The sequence below is a fragment of the Mesitornis unicolor genome, unplaced genomic scaffold (assembly GCF_000695765.1).
Source record: "Mesitornis unicolor isolate BGI_N332 unplaced genomic scaffold, ASM69576v1 scaffold12894, whole genome shotgun sequence".
NCBI classification, from domain to species: Eukaryota; Metazoa; Chordata; class Aves; order Mesitornithiformes; family Mesitornithidae; genus Mesitornis; species Mesitornis unicolor.
Window position 1 is genome coordinate 6,001 of NW_010180852.1, and position 21,513 is coordinate 27,513.

At 53.6% G+C, this 21,513-nt stretch overlaps 1 protein-coding gene across 1 annotated transcript; it reads right to left on the bottom strand.

The window, feature by feature from the left end:
- Positions 1–2,286: 2,286 nt before the first annotated feature.
- PEMT (phosphatidylethanolamine N-methyltransferase) lies at positions 2,287–19,046 on the bottom strand (the record flags this gene model as incomplete). The annotated part of the gene is made up of 5 exons (XM_010183224.1): positions 2,287–2,341; positions 3,082–3,156; positions 6,995–7,106; positions 11,207–11,352; positions 18,931–19,046. Coding segments are annotated over 5 exons (504 nt in total), but the record flags the coding sequence as incomplete, so codon positions are not given.
- Positions 19,047–21,513: the final 2,467 nt, after the last annotated feature.

Below are 21,513 nucleotides of genomic sequence, written 5' to 3' on the forward strand. Positions count from 1 at the left end.
CTGCTGAGCAATGCCCGAAAGGTGAATTACAACATGCAAAAGCAAGAGGAAATTGGACCGTTTCGTGGCGGTGACACTGAGAAAAGGGAGGACCCTCTGCGGAGGGGACAACGCGATGCCGAGAGACGCGGCACCGCATCCCTTCTCCAGCGCCGCTGCCGGGGCTTTACCTTGCTTTTCTTTTTGGTCATTTACACCTTATTCCTCAAACTGTTCTGGGAATCTGTAAACGCTGAGCCTGGCTCTGGAGCACAGCCCCTGGGAGCTTCCTAGCAGGGCAGGATCCAGCTCCTGCCTCTTTGGGACTGAACCAGGCAGGGGGGCAGCAGCAGCCCTTTCCCTGCCACCCACCCCCTGCAAGGCAGTGACAAACGGCTGGAAGGCACTGGACGGTGGGGAGGGCAGGACCTCCATGTGGTCCCTGGGGAAAAGGAGGTGCTGATGGGGTTTGGAGGGAACCAGGGTACCAGGACAGGCAGGGACACCTGCAGGGTTTCCTCATGGAATGGCTGCCATCCCTCCATCCCCCTTGGGCAGTGGTTTAGCTCATACATTCGTATCTCTGTGTTTTCAGTCACCTTTCTGGGAGCCTTTGCAGAGTGAGGAGATGCTACAGGTGGGACACTACAGGTTTGGACAGGTAGGTTCCCCCTTGCAGAAAAGAGGAGTTTGTTACTGGGTTTGCAGCAGATTTGTTGCTGATTTTGCAGCAGTTTCTCCTCTTCCTTCCCCACTTTGAACACCCCAGGGGCTCCCGAGCCCTCTCGGTTTCTTCACCTGAGCTTTTGTTTGCTTCCTGTGGCTCTTTGGCAGCAACTTGAGATGATCTTCAGGACCAGACCAAGCTGGTGCTTCCCTGTGGCTTACAAAAGGCTCCCAGTGTCTCCATCCTCACTCTGCTTGCTCTCCAGCTCTCCAGCGGTGGAGCTGAGTTGCTTTCCAGTAATCAGTGTGGAAAGAGAGGTCGGGAGGTCCTGCATCTCCCAGGAGAGCATCACCTTCATGGCAGCAGCCGCAGTGACCCGGCAATGGGGACAGGGACCTGGGGATGGGGACCTCCAGCTCCCATGGGCTGTAGTGAGGAGGTGCCACCGCGCTCGGGCTGTTCCTCTGATCACTTCCAGTCGTGCAGGGTGCTCAGTTGGCTCATTAAGGGTTGCTGGGCTAATTAGTAGGAGAAATCTCAGTAGGAAAACGGGCAGATCGGACAGCGTGGGGACCGGAGGGGCACGCTGTGCCGAGGTATCTGAATCATGGCTTTGCAGAAGGCAAAGAGAGAAGAGTCTGTTAGGGACCGCACTGGGGCTATGGTGTCTTCAATGGGGCAGAGGCTGCGGGGCTGCACCAGGGGTTTCCAGGGCATCTTTAACCCCAGGGAAAGGAGCCCGGGCAGAAGATTGTGCTTTTGCAGAAGCTTTTTCCTCTTGCTCCATCCCCATCCCCTCACTCCATCCCTGTCCCCTCACTCCCATCCCTGTCCCATTGCTCCATCCCTGTCCCCTTGTTCCATCCCTGCCCCCTTGCTCCATCCCTGCCCCCTTGCTCCATCCCTGTCTCCTCGCTCCACCCCTGTCCCCTCGCTCCATCCCTCTCCCATTGCTCCATCTCTGTCTCCTCGCTCCCTCTCTGTCCTCTTGCTCCATCCCTGTCCCATTGCTCCATCCCTGTCCCCTCGCTCCAAACCTGTCCCCTTGCTCCATCTTTGTTCTCTTGCTCCATCCCTGTCTCCTCGCTCCACCCCGTCCCCTCGCTCCATCCCTGTCCCATTGCTTCATCCCTGTCTCCTCGCTCCATCCCTGTCCGCTCGCTCCATCCCCATCACCTCGCTCCATCCCTGTCCCCTCGCTCCATCCCCATCCTGTCGCTCTATTCCCATCCCCTCGCTCCATCCCTGTCTCCTAGCTCACTGAAGCACCTGCCATGGCCAATAGTTGCTTTTTTTCCTGCCTGATTTACATGAAGCCCAGAGCCTCAAAGCTCCTCAGCAATCTTCCCTCGCGCTGCCTCTCAAGTACATAATCAAAACAATTTGGGGGCTGCTGGTCGGGTGCCAAGAGGCGGACACAACCACCGCTGTGTAAAGCCTTCCCGCCCGGGTTTTTTGTGGAGGTTTGAAGCTCAAACCCTTTGAGAAGTGCAGGAAAGGCTCTGGAGGAGCCGGGGAAGGCATGAGTGGGCAGGGGGGCGCTGGGTGGTGATCCCATCCCCATCCCATGTGGGATGGGTAGGGGAGCCCAGTAAAGCAACCCCTCTCATTGAAACACCGATTGGCAAACGTACCTGTGGCTACTTGTTCTTTGCTCCCTTCTGTTTCTGCCGATAGATTTCCTCTGTGAAAGGCCTGTGGTTGGGAGGATGGAAATTTGGGGGAAAAACACAAGAGAGAGGAAGAGTTAAAATCAAGACTGCTGTGTGCTCTCCTTTGGGCCCAGAAACTCTGCCCTTTGCAGGCTGGCACCACCCAGCCATCCCTGCACCAAGGCAATGCTCAGCTTGGTCTCTCTGGACCACGAAGCAGCTCCAAGCTGCTCCCACCTGGGACCATCCTCACTGGGCTCTGGGCTCTGCTCACCTCTCGGCCTCGGCTCTCTTTGCATCCCCTCCTCCCTTGCAAACACAAAAGACCTCTCACTGCTGAAGTACAACGGCTGCTTCTGGGAATCAGTTTGGGTTGTTCTGTCCCTGGCTTTCAGGCTATTGTGGTGCAAAATATCAGAGAAACCCATCCAAGGAACTACAAAACGCCAGCTCTGGGTGCAGGTTCTCTTCAGATGGCACAAGGAGTCCTCTCACTGCCTTCCCCATTGCTCTCGTACAGACACAATCAGGCACCCGAAAGAAAAAGCAAGTCTCATTCTGATAAAAATAAACATATGCATAAATGTTCCTAGAACTCAGCAAATAGTTTTGGAGAGGAATCTGCCCATTATCAAAACAATCGAAAAACAATCCTATGTTTGCTTTCTTCCCTGCTGCATTAATTGGAAAAAAACCACCTCCACTTCTGCAGTTCCCCGAAACCTCGGGAGTTAAAGCTGGTAGCAATAATGAGAGGCTCTCCAGCCTTGCAGAGCTACTCACCCCTCGTACAGCACCGCGATTGTGTAGGAAATTGCCACTACAGCTGTCAGCACAAGGCCAGCTGGGCTTGCGTGCCTGTTTTGAAAGAGAAGGGAAAGATCAGGTAAGTCCACGGGCTTATGCAAGACCTGGTTTAGAAAGTGCAATGAGACACTGGGCTCCGTGAGAGCTCTCGCTCTTGCTCATTAAACAGCAGCGCACAAAAGGGCTGGGGCTTTTTTTTGTACTTGATGTGAACTGTCTTAGACAGAAGTTACCTGGCAAAGGCTCTTCCCCAGCCTACTTGGGTGACTTCTGCTAAGTCTGCTCCCTGCACGTCTCTGCTAAGAGAGCTTTGATGCTAAGTCCTGAGATTATAGAGCTGTTTAAGAGCTGAGCAGCTGCGTGCATACGTACGGTGGTGGCTCCTGGGCAGTGCTATAGGGGAAATGCCTGATGTGCACAGCAAGAGGGGCCACCCAGGCTGAGACGACAGCGTATGGTGCCATACACATCGAAACGGCAGCTGAGCCATCATAGGGGTGGAAATGATGAAAAGGGATGGAAAGGGATGGAAAGGGATGGAAAGGTCCATGCTTGCCCTGTGAAGGGTGCTGGGGTGGGTGCGTGGGGGCTTGGTTCACATTTGAACCCATTTCAAGGCGTTTTAGCAAAGCGGTCACCAGGCACAGCACGGGGACAGATACCACCCACCACATCGCGCTGTATGGGCAGAGGTGCTCGATGGCTGCAACAAGGGTGGCTGTTCCTTTTAGCACTGAGGCCAAAGAATTGGGACCAAAATATCCCCATCACCTCCTCCTTGAAGGACAGATGTCAACGCAGGCTGCAAACCTGCACCGCACATGTGGGGCCACCTCTTTGATGCTTGGCCTGAAGGTGTTTGAGGCAATTGAAGGCAAAGGCAGCAGGGGCTTTGCTAAGGCACCAGGATCTCAGCCTGGTGGGTTACAGGACCTCAATATGGTGCTGACACCATCCCATGAAGTGTGAAATCCCCCAGTTCAGAGTGACCACACCATCAGCCATTACTCCCTTGCTCACCCAGCACCCACAAGGTCCAGGCCCCATCTCTCCACAGGCACCAGCCCCCCAAAACACCCCTTCTGCATCCTGCACCTTCAGCTCACGGCTGCAAGCGTTGCCCTTAATAAGGACATCACTGCTTGCCTTTAATTGCTGGTTGCAGCTCAGCTCTGAGGGGAACAAGAGCTGGCTGTCAGCAATAAAAACATACTGAGCTGGTCCTTGGTGAGAAGAAACATCCTGCAAGGCTTCAGCAAGGGGAAAAAAGTGCCTTCAGAGAGACCAAACTACCTAAACCCTGTGCTGGAGCTGCCGTCAGGTACTGCCTGGCTGCATCTGTTCCTGGAGAGACGCACACAAACCTTCACCTTCTCACTGCTTTCACTTTGCACTAAGTTTTTCCCTCATTGGGAAGCATCGGGCAAGTTCTTCCTGTCCCAACCCCCTGCTATTACATGCTTAGTCATGTCTCCTCCTTGATTCCTATCAGAGAGAACAAATTTGCATGATTGTTTGTTGACAGCGAGACCTCTAATTGCATCATTTGGCTGCGGCTCCAGCTCTGATTTACACCGCCTGTTGACACCAGTTAAAACACTTCCCTACCAGAGATACACAAAGCTGTCCCCAAACGGCGAATGCTCCATTTGTCTTTCGGGAGAAATGAGAAGCATTCGGGTGAGTTGTTTCTCTCCTGGTAGGAGCTCAACCTACTTAAGAGGGTAACAGCTCATGTCGTAGTGGGGTTGACAAGTCAGCCACAAAGGTTTGGTGGTCTTGGTAGGACTTTTTCGGGTAGGAAATTTGTCTGTCCCCAACCCTTCTGCAGCTCCCCATGGCTGTGGGTTGTCTGAGCATCCTTCCTCGCTGGTCCTGGGTGTTGGACACGGGACACCCGCTTTGCCCTTCCCTCCTGGAGCTCCTGCTTTTGTGGTGATGGTGGAGATGCCTCCTCCAGCGCATTTGTTGGACACATTTTTGGCTGCAAGGCTGCCATTAGTTGAGCCAGGGATAGCTGCAAAAGGAGAAACCAGCGGCTCTCGCCCCACGCGATGCTTTTGAGGTTGGGTTGGAGCAGGAAGGCAGAGTCTGGTGTGCTGCCAGGCTCGCTTACGTTGCATGGTGTGTGCCCTTACAGATGGAGATGAATCAGTCCTTCGGGCTCTGATGCCACGATACGGAGCGCGATCCATCACCGAGGGAGGACAAATACGCCCGACGTTTACGTCTGACCTGATCCAGATAGCAGACACATTCCTCCAGCATCGCTGAGACGTCAGCTCTGGCCTCCCAGGGCAGACACCCAACATCTGAAAGCCCTGGGACCACAGAAAAGACCTAGGATTCCCCCAAAAACCCTCAGCAAACCGAGCTGACATCCCAGGGAAGAGAAACAGCCAAAACCACCCCGCGAAGGGCTGTGCAGGGCTCCCCAGGGCAGGCAGGCAGCGTCCCAGTGCCACTGTTGCACAGCTCAGGCAATTTGTTAACAGCAATTATTTGTCATGCCTTGCTGCCCTTTACGGTGGCAGCCTTTTAACGAGAAAAAGGAGGCAATGGTGCTGCTGCCTCCAGCCGCTTCGAGCCGCTTTCGCCCAGGATCGCGGTGGAAAACCACACAACGTGCACTCGGCGCGAGGCTTTTCTCTCGCGGGGGTGAAGAAGGGATTTCTGCGACAGAAACAGCTTGGGAGGGTCTGAAATGTTCTGGGAATTAGTTCAATGCTCATCTTAAATAAAAACCTCCTTATAAATTCTCCCGCTCTAACTCATCGCTTTGTGCTGCTGTGGGGGTGGTGGTGCTGGTTGGCTCCCGCTGTGGTGTGGTATGGGGGGGGGGCTCATCCTGCCCCAGCTCTGCCCCACTCTCCAGTGCCACTGCCAGCCCCACATTGGGATCTCCCGTCCAGCACCGCCACAGCCCCAGCAGTGAGCTCACCCCAGCCCTCGTGCACCATTTTCCAGGGTTTTGGACCCAGTCCAGCGCTGTGGGTTTGCCAGGAAGGCAAAAGGCCTCGGGCAGCCGGCCCTGACGGCACTGCAGGGGAATTCAAGCGCAGAACAAGGCTCAGCGGAGACAGGAGAGAAACCAGCAGCTTTACTTATTACCAGGGGCCAGAAAGCGCTGTGCACGTGGTTGAAAAAGCGGCCAGAAAGCGGCAAAGCACTTCATTTTTCCCACTGATGTATAAAAGAGATGGTCCCACTCAAGAGCACCGGTGCAAAATATTCAGTGACAAAGGCCTGCAATGCTCTACGTGCTCCCGATGTAACACAGCCAGGGCTTTGCTTTTCTCCCGAGCAAATAAATAAAACGCGGTATTAAATGAAAACCACATAAAACCTGTTACAGAGAATAGAGTATATTGCTCATTTGCTGCTAAATTACAGCCTATTCATTTCTTCCCAAGCAGGCTATTAAGCCGCGCTGTATCACGAGGAGAGTTTCGGAAGTGTTACCACCGTGCAGTGGGGGAAAGGGTGTGATGCCTCCTTTTGCTGCTTTCAGAGGTAATTACAGGGTCACACCGATCCCCCGTATTCGTACCCTGCCCCTGCCGAGTGACACCCGGCGTGAATTCGGCCCCGACTGTTGATTTTTCCACGTGTGGAGCCTGCCAAGGCCCTCGCTCAGCTGCAGAGCATTTCCTGATGCTTCCTCTCCCCAGCACTCCCCTATTATTCCTATTTCTCCAATTAGTGCTGCCAGTCTTTTGTGACAGCAGCAGGTTTTGCAGGCACAAAACCAGTCGGCAAGTGAGGAGCCAGGGCACGTTGCACTTTCCCTGCCATTTTATTGCCGACTGCCATCACTGAGCGCTCTTTGGGCCCCTGATGCTGCTGAGCACAGACCCCAAATTTGCCCAAAAACTGGTGCTGTACTCACATGAGGGACCAGCCCAGGTAGATGGCTGTGCTGCCCCAGTACATGGGATTATCCAGGACGCTGAAGGGGAAGCCGGTCACTTTTGCCTCCATCACGATGCCGAAATAATCACCTGGAGAGCAAACAGAGGGGTTTTCGTTAGGATCCGTGAAGCCTGGGGCGCTCTGGGACATTAATACCCTCCCTGTGCAATGGGGCATCCCTGTCGAGGAGGCAGAGCAAAGGCAAATGAGGGGTTTCAATGCTGATTTCCAGGCTGAGAAAAGCGCAAACAAACAGCTTGGCTGTTTACTCCACGTCCATCTCCTTTTCCAGGAATGGCTCTTTGCCCACAATGAACGTTTGTGCATTGCAGTGTGGCTACAGCAGCCACATCCCTCATCAGGAGGCAGCTCTCGAGGTCCAAATTCACTGCTTCTGGCTGTTTCATTTGAAAAGTGCCTGTTTGATGCCACTTGACGAGGAAGCAAATGCACAGGATCAAAACCATTCCATGGGGAAACAAGCCCAGTGCACTGCAATGGTGTGTCGAGATGTTATAACCACGACCGCTGCCACCAACTCCCCTCATTTAGTGCCACCCTTATCCCATAGTTCAGAGGATTTCTCAGAATTGCAGAAAATAGCACCTCTGCCTACAAAACACCCAATTATCAGCGTGATGATGGTAATAGGTGATTGCCATCTGTAACGAGGAAAGCTTTCAGAACTGTCAGCATCCAACCAGCTCCCTATGTACCTCGGAGCAACCCTCCTGAAAGGAGCCTGGAGAAGAAATTACAAGCAAGGAGATGCTGTGCAGCTCATGAGCAGCAGAGTTTTGGGGGAAAAAAGAGCCAGGATGCAGATATTTGATTTCTGTTGTTGCTACAAGCGAGACCATGAAGCCCAGCAAGGATTTCGCAGCATCGATCAGTGAGGAGCAGCTCTGGTCCATCAGCCCAGGTTGCTGCCACTGCGCTGGGTCACGTTCCCAGCTCCGCTGCCAGCCCCATTCCCTGCCCTTGGACACGTCTCCCTCGTCTCTCCTGGTGCTATTGTGCACCGATCATAATATCAGCCTTTTCTTATAAAGCAGAGGGTGGCAAGGATTAATGTATGGTGAGAAAGTGCTTGGCAATCCAGATAAAGGGCATTGCAGGAGTACAAACTACTCAAGGTTGTTATTATTACCTGGATCGCGGTGTAATTTCTTTGACCTCACATGGTGCAACAACATTTATTTCTAAGGATAAACGGCGCCTGCCCAATTAGACAATGCTTTTGGGATTTAACTACAGGCCACTAAGTGGGATAATTGCCTAGTATTCATACTATATGTTCTCACAGCTACTTGGCAATGCATCTCGGAGATTGTTCTGGCAGAAAGAACACTTCACCCCCTGCCACAGCCCATTTTGGCGCTTTCTTATGTGTCAAAATGCTTCATTACACCCTGCCCGCCCTCGCCTTTGGGCTGAACACCTCGCTCCCCAAACGGTGCTGGCATTGGAGAGGTTTGCACAAAGCCCTGGGTTTGCGGGACTGATCCAAGCTTGGCACTGGTGGGGTTGTGGGACCCTCTGGGCAGGATCCCTGCAAGCAAAAGCACGGAGCAACCATACACAAGCTTTTCCAATGTAAACCCTGCCTCTAATGAACACGATAACCAGAGAGGACCTGCAGTATTTTTATATTCAGGGGGAAAGGACCCCATGTTGCGCTGCACAGCATCAGTCTGGGCATCTCCTGTGCCCTCAAAGCTGGAATCTGCTCCTTGTCAGGCCGAGGGACTTTGCCATCTCAATTGGGTGACTTTTCGCTGAAGGTCAGGGTAACCACCCCCTGCAAAGGGCAGACGCTTTGGATTGCAGCAGCAAAAAGCCACTTGAGGTGCTCCACAAGGTCACCCACAGCCTCAGAGCCTGACCTGGGCTGAACCACCACCACCACCACAGCTTCTGCGCTGGCTCCACCACAGCCCAGTGACAGACTTCAGTCAAGTCAGATTTACTTGAAATCTTGGTCAGCACTGGAGGAACCGCGCTCGGGTGCGAGACGGATGGGGTCAGACAGGCAGAGCCACCTCGTGGTGCCCTCAGCCTCTGGGAAGTCAAGCCCTCGTTACTACATTCGTTAGGAAATAGGGCAAACGGAGCTGAACCAATGCCCAAATCCCTGTGAGGGGCACGGTGCCGCATCCAAGGGCTGCAAACAGGGGCTGGGGTGGGCAACGGGGTGGCACGGAAAGGTTTGTCACAGGAGGGTGACTCACGCAGCTCCCACTGCATTGTTCAGCCCACACTTGAGACACAAAGTGCTCCTCAGCAGCTCTAAAGCTTCAATGTGCTGGTAAAGAGGAACTTACCGGGCAGCCCCGATGGGGTCTCTGTGCCCTGCCTGGTTCAGTGCTCACTGCTGTAGGAGAACCCAAAAGGGAAGGGTCAAATGCGGTTGCAGTAAGTTTTTGAAGTGTTTGGGTGTCAGAGGCTCTCTCTAAACTTCTCCTGAGCTCAGATATCAGCTATGAGAAGCAGCTGCATGTTCCCTTCTTCTCAAAGCACCGCAGCCCTTTGGTACCTGCAGTCAGAAGTGCTGTCACAGCTCAGCGACCCCGCTCCCCTCTACAACCCTGCATGCAGGAGACACTGGAAATATCAAACCCAAGTGAGTCCCAAGCAAGAGAACATCCCATGTGAGATCCTCAGAGACCTGCAGACCCCTCCTCTTCCCCATGGCTGGGTAAGAAACCACACTGAACAGCATTCTTCATTAGGAGTTTGCTGACTTGGGCTTGCATGGAGCTGAGAAGCCACTGTCAGTCCATGGATGGATGCTCTGTGGGGCTCCAGCTGGGCCATGGCACTGTGGTACAGAGGTCCCAACCAGCCTGGTTGTACTGGTGCATGGTTTTGGCATCTCCCCACCTGACTCAGCTCTTCCCCAGTGCCCATCATGTCCCGTACAGCAGAGAGAGCTGGTGTTGCTCCTGCAAGGCTGGGAGCTGTGCAGACCCAACCTGGTGCACTGGTGGCAGGGAGGATGGAGCAGAAATGCCCCATATGGATCAGTAATGCCTGTCTCTTCCCTGCCCTGGGGGATATGGGAGCCATCAACCGTGCAGAGCAGAGGGGGCCGGGGCCGCTCTCCCAGCTTACGCTGAGCCTGACTCACTTGTTTGCTTTTCCCCAGCGGTTCAAGTGCAGTGGATCCTCCCGGTCGGATGAATCAGGCTCTACGTAAACAACCCCAGACCTGGCTGAACTTCAGGGGCGCTCAAGCAGCTCTCACTGGCGGGGACTCCTGTGCCTGGCCTCCCTGGACACGTCCTCGCAGGCACAGCATCGCTCCTGGGGGCCGCAAGGGATTTTGGAGGGTGCTGGGGAACAGGGGTATAACACGGGACCAGGCTGCACAGATGAAGGGTGAGGGTGCATGTTGAGCAGTGCTGAGCTCTATTTCTGGCCAACTCAACACATTTCTTTGCAACTCCACTTGAAACCAGGAAGGCTTATTACCTCCTTCTCTTCTTCCTGACGACGCTGCAGGAGCTAATTGAATTTGGTTTGTAAAGCACTCGCAAAAGCACAGCCTAAATGCAGTGTCAAAGCTGGGGCTGTGATTATTTCAGCCAGCGGGAGCTGCCCCCTTTCCTTCGATATTTATTGTTCCTGTCTCTATTTTATTTTTATGAATTCCACACATACTGGCATGTTTTTAAAGTCAACAACGCTAATAGAATTACTCTCTAAATGTGAAAGCAGGCACAGCGGAAAATGCCTTCTGCCATAAAGCGGCAGATAAAAAGAATCTGTCAACGAACGCCAGGTTTTATTGCAGAGGGAAAAGCAAATGAAATCCTGCCTCGGCACGCATGTCAGAGCAAGGCTCAGAGCAACCGGACGGCTCGTACCCGCTGTGCCGGTGCTGACCTGCTCATGCGGTCTGTGCTTCAGGGTCCCTTTTCTTGGGGGGGGTGTTTGAAGTGTCAGATCATCAACCGCTTTCTAAAATTTCAGGTTTGGCACCGAAGGCGATGGGACTCGCTGCGTGATCCTCTTTGTGTGAGGTGACAGCGTGGTTAGACCAGGCTTTGGTATTGTAAAGCTGAGACCAAATCTAACAGCCCTGAAGGCAAGGACAAGGAAATCCATGTGGACTCTGCACCAGCAAAAGACCCCTGTGAGGATTAAATGAACTTTTAGGTTACGCTGTTGAATTTTTAGTGCTTACCTAGGAAGGTCCCAGTGAATCCCAGTGCTGAGAAGCTGGAGATGACAAACAAGGTCCCAACAGCCAAGATGGCTACGCCTGCGTAATAGGCCCAGTGGCAGTTCAAGCCCTCCAGCCTCGGCTGGCTCTTCATGGCTTCTGTGAAGCTGTGGGAGAGACAACAAGGGCTGTTAACAGCAGCAACTCATTACTAATTACTCATTATTCATTATTACTGCGAGATATGGAGCTTTGGAAGAGGGCGCTGCTTGAGGAGGACCCTTCACCAGGTCCCTTTTTCCACCTGGACTTACTCAACCTCCCAGCAGAGGAGAACGGCCCTGAGCAGCCAGGACCTGAGCTGGGACAGTGATTGCAACCCTTGCTCACTCCTGCAAATACCAACCCCGCTCAAAAGCTTTGCCTTGCTGTCCACAGCTCGGGTTGTTTTGGCATCTGGGAAAGATGCCCTTGCAAAGCCTTTGTAGGGCTACAAAGATGATCAAGGGAGTGGAGCATCTCCCTTCTGAGGAGCGGCTGAGGGAGCTGTAGCTCTTTAGTTTGCAGAAGAGGAGACTGAGGGGAGACCTCATTCATGGTTATAAATATTTAAAGGGTGAGTGTCACGAGGATGGAGCCAGGCTCTTCTCGGTGACAAACAATGATAGGACAAGGGGTAACGGACACAAACTGGAGCACAGGAGGTTCCACTTAAATTTGAGAAGAAACTTCTTCTCAGTGAGGGTGACAGAGCCCTAGACCAGGCTGCCCAGAGAGGTTGTGGAGTCTCCTTCTCTGCAGACATTCAAAACCCGCCTGGACGCCTTCCTGTGTAACCTCATATGGGTGTTCCTGCTCCGGCAGGGGGATTGGACTGGGTGAGCTTTTGAGGTCCCTTCCAATCCCTAACGGTCTGGGATTCTGTGTGATTCTGTGATTCTGTGAATGCTGGAGGATGCAAAGGACTTCAAGGTTTGGGAGCAATCGGGTGCGTTACCTCATGCTCCCGCCCCCGTTCCTCTCCATCAAAATATTTTGCAGTGCTCATGTGTCAGCCACGTGCCCGGGAGTGATTCACGGCTGAAGCCTGACAGCCAGGGGGAGGATTGGAGCGGCGAAAGGAAAATACTAGAGGGTGCGAACACAGCTCCTCGGCCCCGGGCTCCTTCAGGCATTTCGGGGCTGACCTTCCAAACACTGCTTTGTGAGTGGAAAAATCACGATCCCCTTACAGGACCCTGACCTCTGCCCGGGGCAGGCTCCGTATCTCGCACAGCTCCGACGCAATCCCGCGCCTACAGAGGAGACAACACCGCGATTAAAAAAGCGCCCGTTGCTAACGGCGAGATAACAGACCCGCAGAGCCGGACGCAGCGTTGCACCACATGGTGCCGACACACGAGGTAGGAAACTTGGAGCCTTTTTTGTAACGAGCACCCTGGAGGCTGAAATTTAAGCAAAATAACAGCTCTCAGCCCTGCAGGGCTGGGCCAGGACAGCAGCTCCTGCCCGCGCTCCCGGGCTGGAAAGCGCTCAGTGGTTTTCCTGCCACCTATTTCCATGACGTTACCTGGGATGGGGTTTTTTTTTTCCAATGTCCAGCTCCTCCGAGCCCTGGAAATCCTTGGATTTTCTCTGTTGCCCAAATGAAAGCTGAGAGAGACAGTCCTGCCTGCCCAGAGCTGGAAACGCATCTTTCGAAGGCTCAAATCAGTTGGGAAGTTACACGCACCAAGCAAAGCCTGGGATGATGTTTTAAACCTTGTGGTTTAAGGACCTGGATGATAATTTTTGTTGTTCATGGTGCATTAAGTTTTCTACTGTCAGGGAGTTTTTTAGGACCCATTTAAGCTTCACTTTGGACTGGAGGAAGGAAATAAAATGCAGAATAAATGCAGTGTGCTTGGGAGCGAGCAAGAACACAGCATCCTGGTGATTTATGCTCTGCTCGCCATGCTGGAAATTACAGAGAAATTCCCTTTTCCCAGGAGCCAAGCAGAGGCAGAGGAAGGACAGTGTGACCTTGGCAATGTAAGAGTGCACATCCCCAGGCTGGTTCTCCTCCAGCACCCAGTGCACCTTCCTGTGCTCACCAGGCTCACGTTCGTTTAGCTTAAAGTCACTGCTGATGGGAACACGCAAAGCCGGCTGCAACACAACGCAGCAGCAGCTGCACAACCCTTTGCATCACTTCCCTGCTATTTATTCTTAAATGACACAAGTTTCTCCTGTGAGGAAGCCCAAATCTCCATCCCTGCCACCAGCGCTACCTGGGTTTGGGTGGACTCTTCCATCCTTGAGGCTCCTACGCCAACAACCTGACCCAGTCTTGGAGCAGAAGAGCAAAGGCGGCTTCAGGAGCATGAACCGGCGACTGCGAATCAGCCGTGGAGGTTTTGCAACCAGCACGTGGCACAGTTTGTGTTGGCAAAGCCCCCTCCCCTGCTCCAGATGATCCCATCCTTCCTCTTCACGGTCAGATAGGCCTGCATTAGTTCCCCCCATCAGCATACCTCGCCATGTCCCCTGCTGCGTGGCTTACAGCTAGAGAGAGGTGTTTGCACGGCGATAACGGACCGCCTCTCCCTCTAGTAATGTTTTCTATCTTCCTAAACACACTCTCTATTTGCATTAAACATGATGTGCACAGGAGCCTTCAGAATTGGTAAATAAACCTTTTCAGCACTTACGACGCTGGGCCATGACAAGCAGCGCGGCGGCGTCAATTATTTCGGCATCCGCGAGGGCTCCTCAGTGGCAGGGGAGGACGAGGTGGTGGCATCTCCCTTGCTGAGGGAGCTGGTCCTGCAGCCCATTTGTCATTAACCCAGTCCCTGTCACCATGTGTCTGTGAGTCACGTTGGTTACAGCACTTGTTTTTGGCTGCATGACAAGGCAGCGGCCCAGCTCGGCACCCAAGAGGACATCGATTAAAGCCGCGCTTTGTCCCCGTACCTGGAAACGCTTTATGTGCGATTGCCATGGCGAGGAGCATCCCTTTAAGCACTGCAGGGGACAGGGGGGGTAGGTGGGCTGCGACCTACTTTAACCACATACCCCGCTGCTATCATGATAACATCTGACACTGGGGGGGCCTGGAGCGCACCCCCAGTTTTGGCAAGTGGAAATTGGGGACGTGAGGCTTCCCCTGACATCTCCCCATGCTTGCAAGCGTGAAGCAGGACACCAGAGGCACCCATTCTCCACCCTGGCAGGGAACAACCCAAATCCATCAGCTCTGCCCTGGTCGAATTGGCAGATTTGGGGAATTCCTGGTAGGGTGGGAGCAGCCAAGGTTGGGCTGCACAACTGCTGCAGGGTTTTGCATGGGGAAGCCGAGGCAGCAGGCGTTGCTTTGCCCACCCTTCCCAAAATAGAGATGTGCTTGTTCAGATCCTCGGCCATCGCTTCATAGGAATAAACCACACGAACTGGAAAAGCCTGCAGCCCAAAATACATCCACAAAGGCCGTGTGGAGCACGGAGCAAACCTGGAAATAGCATGCTAAGAGAAAAGCTGAGCTTTTTAGGTCTCGGTGGCCCACAGCGAGCGTATTTTGCAATCCCTTTCCCGCAAAGGAGGGCAAAGACCTCGTCCAGCAAACTGGGTCACTGCAGGGAGCAGCCCTGCAGCGTTCCCTTTGCCTGATCCCAAAAATGAAGCCAAGAAACTGGGGCTGGCAACTGCAATTGGGGCAGAATTGGGCCAGGGGCCGGCAGGCAGCGAGGAAGCAGTGGCAGCGTAGGCAGGCAGGGTTTTTGGAGGCAGCAGCCACCACGCAGGACACGGCTTTGTCCCCCATGCCTGAGGTTTTGTTCCTCTCGGCAAAAGGAGGCAATGGGGGTAAAACCACGCGGCGGTGCCCAGCGGCACAGGCTGCAACAAAAGATCTTGTTCATTTGTGAAAAAAAACCCAAACAAAACCAACCCCAACAACGCTGAAATGGTCCTGCCGACACCACCGGCAATCGTCAGCCCCGTCATCATCTTCACAGCTTCTTTTGCCAGTAATGACTCTGCTTTCCTGCCAGCGCTGGTGGTTGTGTTATTTAGGTCAGGTTGGGGCTGTTGCAGCTTCTCCCCCTTCCTCACATCTCGGCTCCCTTTGCCGAATCCCCAGCAGGGGTGGGAGGTGCTGTTGGTCACCTGTGGCTTTTCCCAAATGCCCGTCAGGGATTGCTGGCAGCGGGGCTTGGAGGGGACGTTGGTTTCTTCAGGCCACGCTCGATTCCCATCATCAAACTCGGCCGCTTCTGCACAGAAGGCCACGTGGCTCTGGGATCGATACTATTTACACTGTGCGTGTTCATGGTACTTGCTCACAAAATTAAACAGCATTGAGCGTAAAGGCGAGAGGCGCTGCCAGGCAATGCCACACAGCCCCTTCCCTGTGCAAAATCCCATCCTGGGGGGATTAATTTGCTTGGAAACATCAGCTCCAAGCAAGAAGCCATCCATGCATGAGGGGATTAACGAAGGCTTGATGCCAGCCTGCAGTGTGGTACCCACCGAGCACATTGCCAAAGGCGCTGCCCTTGATTTGGGGTGCTCACCCTGACCAGAGGCATCACCCTAAGCCTCTCACATCTTCCAACCCAAACCATCCTGTGACTGTATCTGGAAACCTTCCACTCAGGGTTTACACACGGATGTTGCCTTTACAACTCAAGCAAACACCCCGAGACCCTCACAGTTGGAAGTTCATCAGCTCCCTGCGTACAAACCCACCTCTGCCAAAATGGGGAGGTTGCCAGGGTGGGCAAACGGGAGCACAGGAGGGCTCGGAGGCAGCCCCAGCAGCTCCTTGCAGAGCTGACACAAGGTGGGAAGGCACCGGCTGCAAGTCTGGAGGACAGCGAAGGTTGTCACGTCCCATGTCACGCAGATAACAGCCGTAAATCGCTGGGGCAGCGCACGCAGTGCAGATAGTTCAAAAGTTCAGGGGTTGTTTTCACAGATAAGAGCCTCAGTGGTGGAAGTTTCCAGCTTCTTACTCAAAGAGCACGGCTGTAAGGAAAATAATCAGTGCACCACGGCAATTAAGGATGCTTGTCGTGTGCAGTTGACTAAGCAGGTCTCCCCTGGTCACAGGTCACTCTGGATTGTTTCCCAGAAGCCAACCAAGGCTGATAACAAAGCTCGGAAGCACCTAATTGCTTAATTAAGCATGAGATATTCCTCTTCTCACACTCAAGGTATCCCTTTGGAGCAAAGCCTGCATGAGAGCATCATGGTGCCGAACCGGGGACAGGACCACAGTACCGAACTGGGGACAGGACCACGGTGCCGAGCTGGGGACAGGATCACGGTGTTGAACCAGGGACAGGACCACGGTGCCGAACCAGGGACAGGACCACGGTGCCGAGCTGGGGACAGGATCACGGTGTTGAACCAGGGACAGGACCACGGTGCTGAGCTGGGGACAGGACCACAGCAGAGACCCTTGCGTGGGGCGGGCAGTGAAGCTCTCAGGTGCTTTCAGCTGCGATGCCAACCCACCCTCAAAATTTCTGTCTGCTCTGCCCTCCCCTCCGCCTCCAGCTTTGGAGCCTTTCAAAAACTCGGTTGCAAAAAGGAAGCAGGTTTTTAAAACCCAAAAAGACATCCCGTGGGCTCCCTCATTGCTCCCTGGCAGCCCCCACCCACATGCAAAGTCCCCAGAGCACGCAGAGAGGAGTTTTAAAGGCTGGATTATGGCACTGGGGGTGGAGGGACCCCCCTGAGGCTGCCTTTTCCTTTGCTATCAGCAGCCAAGCAACCCTGACTGCTTGCGCTTTGCCGACTGCATCGCCTCCGTGGGGCTGAGGAGCAGAGACCAGCTTTCATCAGAACACAAAATAAAGGGAAGAGCAAAATAGGAAAGCAGCTGAGACGCATCCCTCCCAGCATCACTGGATGCTGAGGTGGCAGTGCCCGTGTTGTACAACCTGTGAAACTCTGGTGAGCCAAACCCTGGGTTGGACCTGGCCGGTATCTTCATGCAAGGGACAGGATGAATCCTTCCCAAACACCACAACCTCTCCAGGCTTGAGCAATGAGCCTTGGGCAGTCCTGGAGGGTTTGCAGAGCTGGGGATGGAGGCAATGAGGCTCCCAGGTGCATTTCAGGGTGACTCCAGCAGTTGCTGCTCTGATGACCACCCTAAAACCACCCCATTGCTCCCACAGTTAAGGTCTGGCCTTGCTTTAACAGCCTCCAATGCCTGGTAGCCCTCATTCAGGCCAAATTCAGTGCCGAAAGGGCAAGGGAATAACCCAACCATGTTAAAATACCTGGGCAAAATGAACTTCATATTGCAATCATCTGAAATGGCCTTGGTCCATCAGAGTGGGCTGGCATTGCATCCAGGTTCTGCTGGGGGGGAGCTGCTCCATCTACCAAAGCCTCTCCTCCAAAACCAAGGTCCAAACGAGGCTTTTCCAGCCCCCTGGGCTGATCTTGCCATTTTCTTCAGGGCCTGTGCAGGCAGAGCCACCCCCAATGAGCCCCCCAGCACTCACAAACTCATGACATGGAGCAGAACCTGCAGGGACAGCGATGACCACACTGGTAGGGCACTGAGGGGTCTGCAGGGGTGATACAGTGATGGGACAGATGAGAACCCTTTGGCTCTCCCAGCAGTTCCCCATCAGTGCCTCACTGACCCAGGAATCAGCAGGATCACTGGGAACAGAGCCTGTGCCTCCATCAGCTGTGTTTTTAATTAAAGGCAGCCACAAGGCTCTGCATTGCTTCCCAGACAACAAAGGTCTGTGTCATTTGTGCAAGAGGCCGCTGAGACATTCCCCAGCGAGATCCACGCCTGCTCTGTCACTACGACATCAGCAGAGCACATCCATGCCCTGTGCATTGCCCGCATTCAATTACAGCCCCATTCATCCCAAGCTTCCTTACGGTTTCTGCAATAAGGAGTAGCTGGGACCAACGCAAAAAGGCAAGGGCAGGTCTCGGGTGTCACTTCCAGGAAGGCAAAGCTCTTAAGTAAATACATGTGCAAATTCCAACCCCCAGATCTCCGCGCCTGGGAAATTACCCAAAGCACTAAACAACCCATTAGCTTTGACCCTGGCATAATTGAATCTGCGAATTTAGTAAGAGAGTCTGTCTCTCTCCTAACAGCACTGGAGATAAAGCTCACCAGATCGCAGATAAATTGTTGGCGCTGAGGAAATCTGCTGCAGTAAACCTCTCCGCAGCACTCAGAACGTCAAAGGACGTATTCCCATGGTGTACGGTGCATCAGTCACACAATACTATTAGCTAGCACAGGTGGTATTTGAAGAGATCGCTGATAAGAGTTTAAAGAGGCTGCTGGCTAAGTGCACAGATAATCCTGCTCTTCTACACAGGAAACTGCGGCTTCTTGAAAACAGGTTTAAATTTGTTCATGATTCTTATGAGAAAATGGAAAAAACTCTGCTGTTACATATGCTCCATCCTGTGCAAACAGCTCTCTGCTGTCACCTGGGCTGCTCTCAGGGCAGGGGAAATGGCCCCCAGGGAGCAGAGCGAGGAAAGCTGCAGCACTCACGGCTGTCAGCACCGATGGTTTTGGCCATGCTGCCGCTTCCCTCGTCTTTATTACAAATCCTGGAATAAATCTACTGCTGGCTGAGGGTATCCAGCCATGTCAAAGCAACACGCTGGGGCTGGATCCAGCGCTGCAGAGCAAATCTCCCGCATCCCCCACACCCCACAGGGACATTTCTGTGCGTGGATACGTAGTGGCAGGGTTAGCTCCTTACCAGTGGCTCCGCACGCAGTTCAGCAGCAGGATAACGGCGCCCAGGCAGTAGCAGGCAGCACGGGGAGAGCCGAAGACGTGGCTGAGCGCTCGCGTTTTGTGCTCCCATCTGGCTACCTGAGGAGACAACAGAGAACAGGGTGGGTAGTTGGGGGTGCTGGGGTGGGTGCTGCCCCAGTTGGGGGTGCTGGAGTGGGTGCTGCCTCCTTAACCCCTTATGGGGACACACATTGTCTGCGTGGCTTCATGCGAGAAGCAAGTGGAGGCAAACGATGGGACATGGCTTAAATCACACCTGGGGATGAAAGCTCCTTCTGGCCATGCTGGTTCTTGCGTTGCCCAGTTCACCAAACCAACCAGCAGCACCAAGCAATTAAAAAACCCCTATACATCAGTTTTGGGGAATGTGTGGCTTAGACAACATATGCCCAAGGCTGAGAGCACTGCAAAGGCTGTCCCCAAACCACCAAAGCTAAAAGACCCCTATCACAAAGCCCAGTTATTGCTCTCCTGAAAGGAAAACAGATCCCTGAGCAGGAGATGGAGCACAGGGGAACTCAGCTCTCATTTTCTGGGTGCTACCATTTCCTATATTCAGCTGTAGGGATCATACCTGGCAGGAACCAAGCAAGCCTGGAGAGCTGCTTCCACTTGTACAGGGTGACCCAGCTGCCCTTTGTTAGCACTCAGCAATTGCAGCCATTAAGGGCTCTCACCCATACCTGCATGGGTGCCTCAACACAAACCACACAGCACATCAGTGACAGTTGGCAGCATCTCTGGGGAGGTATTTGCATCCTTCACAGCACATTTCTCTCTGGCTGCAGTTTTAAGCCCCTGTCCAAAGCCCCTCACAGCTGAGGAGGTGCCCTGTGGCCCTGGGAGGCTGCTGCACGCAGGTGGCTGGAGCTGCTCCCAAAATCTGCAGGACTGCATCCACCCAAGCCACCAAATCCAGGACCTCTGATGAAAATCCTTACAGCTACTCTATTTCCTACCTTTCCTGTAACCCTTGCTGTATTTATTGCCTCTTTTAGGCTCCATTTTCAGGCGCCGAGCCTGGAGTTTGGCTCAGACCCTGAATTCAAGCCAAGCAGAGCGCACCTGGGCGATGAAGAGGGAGGTGGGAGGCGGCAGAGCATCTCAGCACCAATTTACTTCTCAGACACGGCTGGCACTTCATTACCTTCAAATGCACTTCACTCTCTCGCATGGAGCCCGGGCAGCTTCGGGGGGCACCTGCAGCCCAGCTATTCAGCTACTCTGAACGCATGTGGTAATTTATTTGCTCTATTTGAGCAGAGAGAAAGCAGCTTTGCAGGTCCCGCTTTCTTCCCGGGCTGGTGCAGACGCACAAAGTGCTGCTGGTGAAGGGGGACCGCTCGGCTTCGGAGGGGAGAGCGATGAAAACCTCCAATAAGCGGGGCACTGATTTCACATGCTGAGAGCTGATTCAATTAGTTGTGCAATGATTGCTCTGAAATTACAAATCCACTCATGACAGAAAGAGCTGCTTCGCTGCCTTTTTCTGGCTGGTATAAATAGTTTGTATTCTAAATTGAATTTAAAACGCCGTGCGTCACGCTGCTTGCTAAAACGGGAGCTGCTGCTTGAGAGTGGAAAAAGAAATATAGGGTGAGTTACCACCTTTGGAAAGTCAAAAGAAGTGGCCACACAGGTGAGTGAGTCAGATGGAAAAATGCAGCCATGGGCCGCTTATCCCTACCAACTTCCAAATTCCCTGGAAATTTTCCTGGTGGTGGCTGTGTGGATGGCAGCTCCTGGATTGCTTTGAGCTTTGCAAAGCATCGCAGCTGGTGGCGAAGCTGAAAAAGAAGGCAGTGCCACCGGGATCAGAGGGAAGAGGTGGCCTTGTAATTACCCTTGCATTTAGGAAGGCACGTCTGGGCAGCGGTGGGGCTGGGGGCACCTTCCTGAGCCCTTTGGGATCAGCTGCGTTGGGATCCCAGCTCCCGCTGCACCACATCACTGCCGAATCCCTGTCCAGGACTGAAATGCTGACTTCTAATTTGCTGTCACAGCCTTCAGATGGGACCCCAGGCTCCTCTCTGATCCCCCATCACAAGCAAAGCGGAGCAGGAGCCTGCCTGGAGCTGGAGGCGGCGGTGCCCGCCAGGCCCCGGGGCGCTATCTCAGCAGCAATTAATTTGTTCCGGTTCTGGTTCTATTCCTTGAACGACTCATTAGTCCTGGCTCGGGTCTAATTTTAGTCATCTCTAACTAATATTAGCTCTCGCTCAACCCGTGGCTGCGCAGCTGGCTTCGTGCTTTTATAAAATCGGGAGCCGACGTGTTGTTATTTATCGCACAGGGGACGCAAAGGGCCCTCAGCATCCTCCACTGCCATGTGCGGGACATGGGGTGCGCTGCCCCCACCACGGCTGCAGGTCCTGGCGAGGGAGGGAAGAGCATTTGGAATTTTCCTTCCAGCCTCTGAGTTTGGCAACGGAGTTAATACAAAGTTTCCTGCCTTACCCAAGGGTCAAAGCAGTAGAAAAATGCAAATTTTTCTATTTTCTAGAAAAAAATTCTTGCACTTAGGTCGCAATAACCCCATGCAGCG